The 13,102-nt window shown below is 43.3% G+C and overlaps 1 protein-coding gene and 1 long non-coding RNA gene across 7 annotated transcripts in view; one reads left to right on the top strand and one right to left on the bottom strand.

Moving 5' to 3' along the window:
• LOC140896240 (uncharacterized) overlaps positions 1-10,601 on the bottom strand; it is a 29,410-nt gene extending 18,809 nt beyond the window's left edge. Inside the window, exon 1 of the long non-coding RNA XR_012154480.1 lies at positions 9,966-10,601. This is a non-coding gene — a long non-coding RNA (uncharacterized lncRNA). The remainder of the gene's footprint in view (positions 1-9,965) is intronic.
• Positions 10,177-13,102, top strand: part of N4BP1 (NEDD4 binding protein 1) — a 38,483-nt gene continuing 35,557 nt past the window's right edge. For 3 of the 6 annotated variants that reach the window (XM_073307704.1, XM_073307705.1, XM_073307706.1), the window contains exon 1: positions 10,221-10,592. In XM_073307704.1, the coding sequence (XP_073163805.1) occupies positions 10,347-10,592 (246 nt within the window). In that variant the 5' untranslated portion in view covers positions 10,221-10,346. Of the gene's footprint in view, positions 10,593-13,102 lie in introns of all 6 variants that reach the window. The other 3 variants (XM_073307709.1, XM_073307707.1, XM_073307708.1) reach the window with 3 other exon arrangements.

Consider the following 13,102-nt stretch of genomic DNA (forward strand, 5'->3'; position numbering starts at 1 on the left):
AAACTTCTGCCTTACCACACTGGTTAACAAGTGAAAAATGCAGACTCCTTAGGCATTCCAGCACTCATTTTATCACCCAGAAACTAGACTAAGATGAGTGGTTATTTAAAACCAATTTCATCAAACAAAGGGTCCTTCTAATCCCAAAAAATCAGCCACAGCCAGGTCAATATCTAACACAGGTCTTACCCAATAATCACGCTATTGGCAATCCTTTAGTAACTAATATCTAACAGTTTATTTATGAGAGAAAAAAAAAAGGAGAACACTAAAATGGTCAATGAAATCATATACCATACAATCATTGCAAAGTTCTTGGATCAGGTTTGTAGCAGTGATGTTACAGACTGATGGCCTGTAAAGTCTCTGGTAACTTCCAAAAGATTGGAAGGTTCTCAGTCCATTGATTGGAATGCTCCTTTTAGTGTAAATCCATAGTCCAGAAATCAGAGCAGGAGAGGCAAAATAGAGATGCTTCCAGGCTCCTTTATAACTTCTCCCATGTGGAGGGAATGCTCTCTGTCTTAGTTTGTGGAAACTTACAGGCACAAGATGGAGTCCAGGGTCACATGAGCAAATCACATGCCTTTACATGCTTTGATGATTCACAGGAACAGCCATTACCCATATTCTGGCTATGGTATCCACAGGAAGGCTCACTGCGTGGGATGAATTTCTTCTCTGGCCCATTATGAGATTTAATTCACAATGGCTGGCTAGACTGGATATAAACTACCCTATGGATGTTGACAAGGAATACTGCACATAGGTAGGATGCCAGTATATAGTCAATATTTATAACTTCAGATACAAAAATAATACATGCATATAACCAGGATAATCATACTTGGCCAATCATAACTTTTCCATTGACATCTTACATGACATGCTTTGTACAAGATTTGTTGCCAAACAGTGTCAATATTAATGATATAAACGGTCATGTTTCATTCCTACAGCATCACAGCTAGTACAAGTTTCCAAATCTCGAGGTAGCTGATACTGCTGAAAAATACAGGCCCAGAACAGCCTTAAGGCTGCAAGTGAGAGTTAACACTGGAGACAGAAGCTGCATTTTCTTCCTTTGCTGTTCTTTGGTGTGTGTGTTTGCCTTGTTTTGCCTCTTGGAAGTGAGATCAGTCTTTAACAGCCGCAATGAGATTTTCAGCCCATCTCTACTAACTTCTCTTCTTTTCCCCAAAAGGACAATTATTACAATTTTTAATACCACCTAAGATACTGTCAAACAGCAGGGGGGTTTCCTTCCAAAAGGAAAATGAAGGAAGGAAGGAAAATGTTGGTAAAATGAAGGCCTTATTTAATACTTTACATTTCAAATGCTTTAACTGTTTTTCCTTCTTTTCTTCATCTTTAATACATGGTTAAAAAATTAATACCATCTTTGCTACAGTACAAAGCAGGCTGAAGTTTCTGTATATCAAACCCCAGATCTTGTTGACCCCTGTTTAATGTTAAACCATGACTGGTTTATGTTAACACTTTTAGCCCATATATTCCATCTAAATTAATACAACACACCTGACCTCCCGCCCCTTCCAAAGACCTGAAACATGATCTCTAGATGGTATTAACAGGCACCTGTTCCTCAGAGGGATCCTACTCCATAACGAACCAGATGTAGCTCCATGATGTTCTGTCCTGAGCCAAATTACGTGTTTGGTGGCCTCTATGCTGTCCAGTTATCTTTTAACTGGTTAAAAACTGAGCTGAAGCAACATCCCAGCTCCTCCTATTCAACCATATTTTTTATTTGGAGATATGTACTTCCTCCCTAGCTACTGTCATGGAGGTAGGGGTCAGTCAGCCCTCTTTCCCCTCCTGGACACTATATTTAATTCGTAAGAATTATATAAGTTGTGTTGACACAATACTTCCACATAATGATGATGTGGTCCAGCTGAACTGCACACACTTCGGATCAAGGGTAAGTAGATGAAAAAGCAGTATCAAGCTCATCTTGGGATTCCTCTGACCCGGGAGTTGCTGCATGTTGGGCCAGTACATAGACCCTAACTGCTTCTCATGGCCAGAGATGAGTGTAGCATATAGACTTCTGGAACAAAACCCCCTTTCTTTCGAGCATGCCCCCCCACGTCAGCTTGCCTATACTGGAATGATCCTCCTAGGGCAGGATACGGAGGACCTAAGGTCAGATTCCATCAACAATACACCACTAAGTGAACATAGTACATCCAAGTATCTGGACAAATAACTGCAGCCCAGTTATTGGGCCAGATACTTGGATAATTCCTGTTTGGAAAGTAATTCCTGACCTCAGCCTATTTGAGAAAAAAATCCCATTTGAGCTGCAAGTGGAAAAACAATGTTTACTATGCTAAGTCTAGATTTGAATAAACTATAAGCACAATAATATTTAAAAGTTTTTAACTTCCCACATTACAACTTCGGCAAGAATATTTCCTTCACTGACATTTTCTGAAACTGCAACAAGGTGTAGTCATTTTAAACTCATTTATAGTGTAGTAATTAAGTTCGTAACATTTGCGTGCAACATTTCAGCTAAATTTGGGGAAGCTACTCCTAAAAGCCAAGAGATTTGTATTACAGTGACAACCCAAGAACATCACTTGTCATTCTTGCAAGTAATTTAATAGTGTTTAATTCCCTCGTAATGAAGGTTATATTCCTCCATTATCATTTATTTGTCAACCATTCAAATGAAGCCAGAATATTTTAAAACACCACTGTGCATAGACCAAATAGTGTTGAAAACTTTAAAATGACTCATAATCATACAGCTAAATATTTACATTAAAAAACTCTCTTCTGGAATACTTCCCAGTCTCACTAATAGTCTTTGCCAGCACACCTGCAGCTTTTTGTAACTAATTAAGGAACTCCAGCACACACATTCAAAAATGCCTCAAAAACAGATGCAGACTCCATTAATTAAAAAAAAGCTAACACCAGCTTCAGCAATTGCTGAGTCTATAACTGGAAAATGTGCTTTTTCCCCCCTTTTTAAAAATTCAGTGATTTTCAAAAAAAACATTCAGCTTTTGTGGGGCAGGGAGAGGTAATAAATCAACTGCTTTTGAAACAGAAGGGACAAACTCAGCTTAGTCAAAAGAACTGTCCTAATTACTAAACCTACACTTTATGTTTAATCATTTATATAAACTTGTGCTCTTGGAATCAAAGAAGTAACATCACTGTCTAAAGCAGAGCATATTATACACTAGGGTCACTACAGTCTAGCTCTAGCCATAAGCTCCATGCAGGCAACATCTCCTTGCCTACAAACCAACCAGCTCCACATGAGCATACAGGTCAGCAGTGAGCTCAGTGTGGACACGATTGGAAACCTGAACAATTCAGGCTTCTTCATGCAGCTCTGTGAATCTACCTCAGTCTTTTTTTTTCTTTTTAATCTATTTTTGCTTTTAGCTTTTTTTATTTCTAAAATCTGGAGACCTTCACTGAATACAAGTCCTCAGAACCTCCCAAGGAGGACTTGATAGAGCCATTGGAGGGGTAGGGAGAGAGGTAGCAGATAATCAGGATTGGAGTGTGTTAGAAAAGTCTAAATCTTTTCATTTCTTGGCCACATGGGTCATCATGCCTGATGTATCATTCCCAGAAAAATTGGGCAACCATAAAATTTATTGGATTGGTGCAGATTTAATCTTAGTTTCCTCTCAGCACAGTCACACCAAGTAATTGGGTACATATTTGTGTTTTAGGCCCTGATCCTGCAAACATTCACATATCTGTTTAACTTTATGCATGTGAGTAGTCCTACTGGACTCAGTGACACTATCCACGTGCATAAAGTTATATGCTCGTGTGTAAGTGTTCGCCAGGATCAGGGCAGTATTTGTTAAGGGTATCATCAAATCTGGACTGGCTTGTTGAACAGCTTTTCTGTCAAGACTCTAAAGGGCGATTTTGGAAGTGAGTCTCCACTCCATGCTGTGTCAAGCAACAGCCCATCCTCCATCAAGTATCTCTCTCAGGTGTAAATATTTCAGGCTGGGAGCCTAAAGTTCATTTTCCATGATCATTTGTGCAGCCAAAACTCAGTTGCTGGAATGCCCATGGAAAGCACACAGGCGTGTAGCATGGTTGAAGCTAGTTAATTTTTTCAGTTTCAGAAAATGTATGTCAAAAATGTTTTGTGGTATTTTCCCAGCTCTAATATAAATAATTGATAACTTGGCATTCATCTCACATATATTCCTGCTTTTGGATAATTCCTAAAATGTCCTAGCGGTACGAGCTCCTTCTGGTTCTCCATGTGGAAATCCAGGAGCAGGAGAAGGATATGGTTGGTGTCCTCTACTAACTGGAGACAGATAATAAATAAATAATAAATAGAGGGCTCCCTCCCTCAAACCTATGGGATGCAGCTACAGAGACAGGGAAGTTCTCCTCTTGCTAACAGCCCCCTCAATGATGAGAGTTTACTGTGGAAATTCTTTGTAATGCATTCTTTACTTTTTCAACAAATGGTCATTGTTAATAAAGTATATGATAAAATAATACAAGAATTTGCTCAGACTCTGAATCTGGTTCAAGTACAGTTCTGGGCCTGAGATAGGAAGTTAAGATCTCAGTTCAAACTTCTCTGTCATGGTAGGGGTGTACTACAGACCACCTAACCTGGAAGAAGAGGTGGATGAGGCTTTTTTTTAAAAATTAACAAAATCATCCAAAGCACAGGACTTGGTGGTGATGTGGGACTTCAACGACACAGACATCCGTTGGGAAAACAACACAGCAGGGCACAAATTATCCAACAATTTTTTATTTCAGAAGGTGGAGAAAGCTAGTAGGGAAGAGGCTGTTCTAGATTTGATTTTGACAAATAGGGAGGAACTGGTTGAGAATTTGAAAGTGGAAGGCAGCTTGGGTGAAAGTGATTATGAAATGATAGTGTTCATGATTCTAAGGAGTGGTAGGAGGGAGAACGGGCAAAATAAAGACAATGGATTTCAAGAAGGCAGACTTTATCAAACTTAAGGAGTTGGTAGGTAAGATGACACGGGAAGCAAGTCTAAGGGGAAAAAACAATTGAAGACAGTCGGCAGTTTTTCAAAGAGACATTATTAATGGCACAAAAGCAAACTATTCCACTGCGTAGGAAAGATAGGAAATATGGCAAGAGACCACCTTCGCTTAACCAGGAGACCTTCAGTGATCTAAAAATCAAAAAAGAGGCCTACAAAAAGTGGAAACTAGGTCAAATTACGAAGGATGAATATAAACAAAAGTATGTAGGGACAAAATTAGAAAGGCCAAGGCACAAAACGAGATCGAACTAGCTACAGACATAAAGAGTAACAAGAAAACATTCTACAAATACATTAGAAGCAAGAGAAAGACCAAGGACAGGGTAGGCCCATTACTCAATGAGTGGGGGGAAATAATCACAGAAAATGCAGAAATGGCAGAGGTGCTTAATGACTTCTTTGTTTCAGTTCTCACCAAGAAGGTCAGTGGTGATTGAATGTCTAACATAGTGAATGTCAGTGAAAATGAGGTAAGATCAGAGGCTAAAATAGGGAAAGAACAAGTCAAAAATTACTTAGACAAGTTAGATGTCTTCAAGTCACCACGGCCTGACAAAATGCATCCTAGAATACTCAAGGAGCTGACTGAGGAGACAGCTGAGCCATTAGCGATTATCTGTGAAAAGTCATGGAAGACAGGAGTGATTCCAGAAGACTGGAAAAGGGCAGATATAATGCCAATCTATAAAAAGGGAAATAAGGACACCCTGGGAAATTACAGACCAGTCAGCTTAACTTCAGTACCTGGAAAGATAATGGAGCAAATAATTAAGCAATCAATTTGCAAACATCTAGAAGATAAATACGATAAGTAACAGTCAACATGGATTTGTCAAGAAAAAATCGTGTCAAACAAACCTGGTAGCTTTTTTTGACAGGGTAACAAGCCTTGTGGATAATGGGGAAGCAGTAGACATGGCATATCTTGACTTTAGTAAAGCTTTTGATACTGTCTCACATGACCATCTCATAAACAAACTAGGGCAATACAACCTAGATGAAGCTACTATAAGGTGGGTGCAAAACTGGTTGGAAAACCATTCCAAAAAAGTAGTTATCAGTGGGTCACAGTCATGCTGAAAGGACATAACAATTGGGGTCCCACAGGGATCAGTTCAGGGTCCGGTTCTATTCAATATCTTTATCAATGATTTAGATAATGGCATAGAGAGTACACTTATAAAGTCTGCAGATGATACCAAGCTGGGAGGGGTTGCAAGTGCTTTGGAGGATAGGATTAAAATTCAAAATGATCTGGACAAAGTGGAGAAATAGTCTGAAATAAATAGGATGAAATTCAATAAGGACAAATGCAAAGTACTCTATTTAGGAAGGAACAATCAGTTGCACACATACAAAATGGGAAATGACTGCCTAGGAAGAACAATGAGGAGTCCTTGTGGCACCTTAGAGACTAACAAATTTATCTGAGCATAAGCTTTTGTGGGCTAAAACCCACTTCATCAGATGCATGGAGTGAAAAATACAGTAAGCAGTACATATATACACAGCACATGAAAAGATGGGAGTTGCTTTACCAAGTGGGGAGTGAATGCTAATGAGGCCAATTCAATTAAGGTGGAAGTGGCCCATTCTCAGCAATTGACAAGAAGGGGTGAAGATCAAGAGAGGGAAAATTACTTTTTTAATGCTAATGAGGCCAATGCAATCAAAGTGGATGTCAGCCATTTCCAACAGTTGACAAGAAGGTGTGAGTATCAGCAGAGGGAAAATTACTTTTTGTAGTGAGTACTGCGAAAGGGATCTTGGGGTCATAGTGGAATATAAGCTAAATATGAGTCAACAGTGTAACGCTGTTGCAAAAAAAAGCTAACATCATTCTGGGATGTATTAGCAGGAGTGTTGTAAGCAAGAAACAAGAAGTAATTCTTCCACTCTACTCCGCACTGATTAGGCCTCAACTGGAGTATTGTGTCCAGTTCTGGGAGCCACATTTCAGGAAAGATGTGGACAAATTGGAAAGTCCAGAGAAGAGCAAGAAAAATGATTAAAGGTCTAGAAAGCACGACCTATGAGGGAAAATTGAAAAAAACTGGGTTTGTTTAGTCTGGAAAAGAAAAGACAGAGAGGGGACATGATAACAGTCAACAAATACATAAAAAGTTATTACAAGGAGGAGGGAGAAAAATGGTTCTTCTTCACCTCTGTGGATAGGACAAGAAGCAATGGGCTTAAATTGCAGCAAGGGTGGTTTAGGTTGGACTTTAGGAAAAACTTCGTAACTGTCAGGGCAGTTAAGCACTGAAATAAATTGCCTATGGAGGCTGTAGAATCTCCATCATTGGAGATTTTTAAGAGCAGGTGAGACAAACATCTGTCAGGAATGCTAAAGATAATACTTATTCCTGCCATGAGTGCAGGGGACTGGACTAGATGGCCTCTCAAGTTACCCTCCAGTCCTATGATTCTATGAATCTCCATATTACAAGGGAGATCAGTTGTGAGCTATAATTTCAAGTGAATACAAAATAAATCTCTGCTGTAACCTACAGGTTTTATCTAGCTTTGAGTTACAGCCATGTGAAAAAAAGTTCCTTTAGGTTCCATCTGAAGCCATAAATCAACCCAGATTTGCCTCACACTAGACGCATGTTTGCAAACCTCAGCAGACCTTTTGACAAAACTAGCTTTCATTTCAATTTGTGATGGCCCCTGAAACTAAATCTCTGTTCCTTCAGACACTTAGGGTATGTCTACATTGCAAACAACAAACCTGTGGCACCAAGTCTCAGAGTCCAGATCAACTGACTGGGCTTAGGCTGTGGGGCTAAAAATAGCAATGTAGATGTTCAGGCTTGGGCTGGAGCCTGGGCTGACAGACCCTCCATGTTTTCTGGGTTTCAGAGCCCAGGCCCAAAGGTCTACACTGCTATCTTTAGCCCAACAGTCCAAACCCTGCAAGCCCAAATCTATTTGACCCTGGCTCTGATACTCAGCGCCATGGGTTTTTCTTTACAGTATAACCATACCCTTACACATCTGTGTAAAATTAAGTATATGCATAACTGTTTGCAGGATCACAGCCTAAGAGTCCATACAATGTTGTTTTTTTCTACCTCTAATTTCATATGCTATTTTAGACTAGAAATTAAAAACAAACAAAAGAAATTTCTGCTTGTACTGAGCATTATAATCTCACATGCTACTTAATTTTTAATGAACAGGGCCATGTTCTCTGAGAACTTTATTACAAGCTTGCATTGGCTTCAGTAAGAAGGCTCACATCATTGTATGCTACAAACCACATTTAATATAATATTAACTGTTTTAATGTATTGTCCATTCAACCCTTGGATCAAAACTTTTAAATGCAAAGCACTGAGAAACACAGTATGACAAAATATACCACAAAGAAATAAATTAATAAAGTCTCAAGAAGGGACCACTTTGTTTATGAAACAATTAAGCCTTTGGTTGTGTTGAGTCATCTACAAAATGTACAGCAGACTGCACAGCTAGATCTCAAAACATTTGCTTTTGGACTTTGTAATGATATTCTTCTCTATCTCAGGTTTCAGAGTAGCAGCCGTGTTAGTCTGTATCCGCAAAAGAAAAGGAGGACTTGTGGCACCTTAGAGACTAACCAATTTATTTGAACATAAGCTTTCATGAGCTACAGCTCACTTCATCGGATGCATATCTCAGCTGCTTGTAAATTTGTGGGGAGAAAACCTGGATTTGTGCTGGAAATGGCCCACCTTGATTATCATACACATTGTAAGGAGAGTGATCACTTTAGATAAGCTATTACCAGCAGGAGAGTGGGGGGGGGGGGAGAGAAAACCTTTTGTAGTGCTAAACACCCGTTTTTTCATGGTTTGTGTGTATAAAAAGATCTTCTGTACTTTCCACAGTATGCATCCGATGAAGTGAGCTGTAGCTCACGAAAGCTTATGCTCAAATAAATTGGTTAGTCTCTAAGGTGCCACAAGTACTCCTTTTCTTTTTGATAATAAAACTTCCTACTTTCCATTCATGATTACCAGAGCTTGCACTAGCTGCATTTGAACAACAGATGGCACCAAATCATTTCAGGAAGTCAGCCAGAGATGTAATAGGTTTGTTTGTTACAAAACGTAGCATCACGAAATAAAAACAAAATGCAGCTATGCAAGCTAAAGGAAAGAAGAGTCCCCCTGGAAATAGTCTGTGTTCAGGAGCCTAGAATTTCATCTTTAGCAGGGTCTGTTTGAGCTAGGAATTACCTCCTTTATCTGCTCAAAGTCTGACACCATACACCTGGTTTCACACACTTTTTTTTTTTTTTTTTTTGCCAAACCACAGGCTGTTGTTGGTCAATGAGGCAAGCTTTGGAGCTGACAGAGAGCTCTTCTGAAAAAACTTCTCTCTCTCTCACCAACAGAAGTTTGGTCCAATAAAAAAAACATTACCTCACCCACCATGTCTCAAAAAAATCACAAGAGCTGGTTTAAAAGCTACAAGCATTTCTCTGTAACTATGAGGGGCAGGAACTTACTTTTCTCTTAAATGAAAGCTGAGATTCTGAAGTAATCACATGACTCCAAGAACTGGGACTTTAAAGGGCGGGAGGAAACCCACCAAATATGGTGAGTCTCAGAATAAACTATGGGAGCTGAGGCCACTGTTTACTTTTCCAGAAAAGGCTCCCCTGCGCTCACACACAAACACTGCTGCTTCATCGTTCTCCTTCACAAGGCAATTTCCATGCCCCTCTCACCAGCCTGCCTTGGAGCTTGGGAGCCCGAGCCAGCGAACTATTCGCAGCCCAAGTGCAAGGCAAGGCGGTTTATCATCTGCCCCAGGAAGGATTTTTTTTCCCCCAGTCACTCTGGGCAGGTGCCGAAGGGAGAGCCTGGGGCAGGGCTGAGCTTCCACTGAAAGGAGCAGGGGAATTTTTGAGGACGTTACCGGTGACGTTCCTGTTTTGCGTTCCCCTGAAGGGCGGGGGAAGGGCGTTTCTCTCAGTAAACATGGCTCGTATCGATGCAGCGTAGGGCAGGGCGCTCGTTTTGCCCTCAGTAAAGATGGCAGAGAGACGTCTCGCCCATAACAAAGATGATCGCCACGCGTCGTTTTCTCGGAGGGGTAGCGGGCGGCCCCTGCCTCACAAAGTGGACGGCGGTTGAGTGATTGGTCGGAGTCAGGCGCCCCGCGCGGAGCTTGCGTCGCAGACGGATGACGTGTCTGTCCCGCCGTGATGAGGGCAGCAGGGGTTTCCCCGCTGGTGTTGTTGTCCCTGGGGTGCGGAACTATGGGAGGCAATAGCGCAGGGTTCCCTGGCCGGCTCTGATGGCGGCGCCCGGAGCGGCCGACGGCCCCGCGGCGGTGCTAGACGAGTTCACGGCTCCGGCGGAGAAGAGCCGCTTCCTGGAGAAGAGTCGAGGCCGCATTCAGAGCCTGTTCGGGGTGCGGCTCGCCGTGCTGGGGGCGCCGGGAGGCTGGTGCCCCTCGGGACAGACCCCTGGCTCGGGCCCGGCCACTGACAGGATCTGGCTGCGGCTCTCTGGGGACAAGGAGACCGTGCGCAGCGCCAAGGTAACGAGGGGTGGGGTCGGCGCCTCAGGTACATCGGCCCCTTGGATGCTCCTAGCGAGGGGTCCGCCCGCGCTCCCGGAACTCCCCTCACCTGTCTTCCTCCCGGCTTCCCCTCTCTTAATCCACCCCCTCCCCCGGCTCCTGACCGGGCTCCCTGCGGTGTTGGACCCCTTGTGAGAGCAAGGCTGGCTCACAGCCACGCTCTGGCTGGCGGGGAGACGGGCCCTGTACAGCGCTGAGCACGTTGTCAGCGTCAGAATGATGATGCTTTTGTTGAGTCTCTGCTGGCCACACAGGAAGGAGGGGGGTGGAGGGGACACTTCAGCACAGACTAGGGCCGGTTATGTTTTACACGTGGTTGCCTGAGCTTAGTTATTTTTTAAATAGTCCCGGAGAGAAGGTGGTGGTTGAGGTGTAATGTGGACTGTATACAGGGAGTGGGAGCATGAGGTTCAGACATTGGGGCATATTCCAATAGTTGAGAACCTCTGCCACTCTTATGGAGGATAAAACTGATTCTTGATCTATGGCCTGGTCTACATTTGAAATGTAGGTCAACATAGCTGTGTTTCTCAGGGGTGTGAAAAAATCCACACCCTGAACTCTGTAGTTATGCTGACCTAACCCCAAGTGTAGATGCAGCTAGGTTGAATGCTTCTGTCCACCTAATGACCATTGTTCAGGCAGGTGGTGATCCTAAAGCCATAAAAAATCTCTTCCATCCCTGTAAGCTGGATCTAAACGATGAGTAAGGCCAGGGATGAGCTGCCAAAATCTTAACAACCGGTTCCCTCCTCAGCCCATGAGGGGGTAGATGCCCACCCCCGCCCCCCTGGGACTTCTGCCCCATCCAACCCCCTCGTGTTCCTTGATGCCCCCCTGGGACCCCTGCCCCATCCATCCCCTTCCTCTGTCCCCTGACTGCCCCCAGAACCGAGCAGGAGGGTCTCTTGGGCTACCATAGTGGGTGCCCACCCTGCCCCTAAGAGACAGAGGGACCTGCCGGGGGACGAGGTGGGGAGTCCCAGTGGTGCTTACCTGGGGCAGCTCCCAGGAAGCATCTAGCAGGTCCTTCTGGCTCCTAGGGGCGGGGTAGCGTAGCAGTCGCTCCCCTCATTGATCACATAACAAGTTGCGCCTTAGGCGCCAACTCAATGCGTGCTCCGGGGTTGGAGCACCCACGGGGAAAATTTGGTGGGTGCAGAGCCCCCACCGGCAGCTCCCCGCTCCCGGCCCCAGCTCACCTCCACTCCCCTCCTCCCCTGAACATGTGGCCCCACTCTGCTTCTCCACTGCCCCCCAGCTTCCCGCGAATCAGCGGTTCATGTGGGAAGCCTGGGAGGGCTGAGAAGCAGGCGGTGGCTTCGCACTCAGGCCCAGGGAGGTGGAGGTGAGCGGAGCAGTTCCCCTGCGTGCCCCCCCCCCCCGGGTTACCTGCTGCGGTGCAGGCAGCAGAGCGGGGCCACACGTTCAGGGGAGGAGGCAGAGCGGAGGTGAGCTGGGGCCAGGTACGGGGTGGGGAGCTGCCGGTGGCTGCTCTGCACCCACCAAATTTTCTCCTTGGATGCTCCAACCCCGGAGCACCCATGGAGTCTGCGACTAAGGCGCCACTTTTCACAGGGACAACCGGTTCTAAAACGGCTTCTAAATTTAACAACCAGATAACTGGCTCCATCTCACCACTGGGTAAGGCCCTCAATTTACAGTTTTTATGATGTTTCCTGGGGATTTAAAAAACGGGTGTAATTCAGTACAAAAAATTAAATTTTCTGGGTGAAATATTGGGGATAGGAGGATAGAAAAAAGCAACAGAGTAAGAGTATTAAAAGTAAAAGAAGTTTAATGCTGTCACTTAGTTAACTGTACATTGACAGTATATACATATATGTGCAGGTGTATGTTGCCTTACTTTAACAGACAGATTCATGTTGCATCTAGACTAATTTATTAACATAAACACATCTACCCAATGCAGTGTATTGGATTTTCTTAACATAATCAGTATTTTCATGTACTTACGTTGTCAAAATTCAGATGAAAATCAGTAAATAATAATAACTTAATAATAGCTTTTATAAAACCTGGGAATTTTTCAGTAAAAACTAAAAATGAAGTTAACTATTGAGTTATGCTGGCATATAGCTATGGCGCCTTAGCTATGCTACTATAGTTCCAGCAGTATAGACGTGGCCTTAGTGTATGTTTGTATTGATGTAACATAAACAGCTATGGATCAGCCGTACCTTACCTCAGATAGCTTTAGATTGAGTATTTGTGCATGAAGGGAGGAGGCGGAAGATACAGAAATAAAATACATCCGTATAAAAAGAACTCCAACTCAGACACTGACCTGTCCTAACAAGTTGGTGTGTTCAGATTGCCAGTGCATTGTTTTTTGTGCCACTGTTTATATGAGTGAGAAATAAGGAATCAAACATTATAAGGCTCTGTCAACACGAAAGTATAGCCCTGCTGTCACACAATTGTGAAAAATGGCTGTGTCCTAAGTA

This window comes from Lepidochelys kempii, chromosome 12 (assembly GCF_965140265.1).
Source record: "Lepidochelys kempii isolate rLepKem1 chromosome 12, rLepKem1.hap2, whole genome shotgun sequence".
NCBI classification, from domain to species: Eukaryota; Metazoa; Chordata; order Testudines; family Cheloniidae; genus Lepidochelys; species Lepidochelys kempii.